The sequence below is a fragment of the Octopus bimaculoides genome, chromosome 15, assembly GCF_001194135.2.
Source record: "Octopus bimaculoides isolate UCB-OBI-ISO-001 chromosome 15, ASM119413v2, whole genome shotgun sequence".
In the NCBI taxonomy this organism is placed as follows: domain Eukaryota; kingdom Metazoa; phylum Mollusca; class Cephalopoda; order Octopoda; family Octopodidae; genus Octopus; species Octopus bimaculoides.
Genome location: NC_068995.1, coordinates 32,612,995 through 32,613,583, shown reverse-complemented (window position 1 = coordinate 32,613,583; position 589 = coordinate 32,612,995). Strand labels below are relative to the sequence as shown.

Below are 589 nucleotides of genomic sequence, written 5' to 3'. Positions count from 1 at the left end.
ATATATATAGTCTCATCTTCAATTATATTTATTCCACATTTGTATGTTAACTTTCTATATTGCATAGTTGTTTATTTCTTGTTTACTTGTTCATTTTCTGTCTTGTCTTTTGGCTTGCCAGCAGCATTTTTGCTGTTAGTGCCACCAGGTGGGGGTGTAATATCATTAAGGTGTGAAATTGTGTTTGATCCTCTGGCCAATAACTGATGAGGATTTGGTGACCTGTGTCTGTCTCCTGTTTGTTTATGCATTTATTATATATTTTTAACTCACACACACACACACACACACATATATATATATATATACATACACACATATGCACACACATACAGACACATATTTTTATGTATGCTATTTTCCTGTTACAGTTGTCTTCTCAAATTATTAGCAACCCTGCAGATAAGATACAAATGGCTGTGGATGTACTTTACATTTGTGAACGGTAAATAATATAATTTATTTATTTATTATTATTAAATATTTTTTCTTGATAATTTATAAAAATATCTATTTTAAGTTTTTAACATTTAAGCTAACTCAATCTATTCAATTAAAAAAAATGTTCACCTTAATGTTCACGTACTGC

At 29.2% G+C, this 589-nt stretch overlaps 1 protein-coding gene across 1 annotated transcript in view; it reads left to right on the top strand.

Annotated features, from left to right (window-relative positions):
* Positions 1-589, top strand: part of LOC106878217 (NBAS subunit of NRZ tethering complex) — a 132,994-nt gene that overhangs the window by 64,248 nt on the left and 68,157 nt on the right. The window contains exon 28 of the mRNA XM_014927365.2: positions 372-445. Coding sequence (XP_014782851.1) covers positions 372-445 — 74 coding nt within the window. The remainder of the gene's footprint in view (positions 1-371; positions 446-589) is intronic.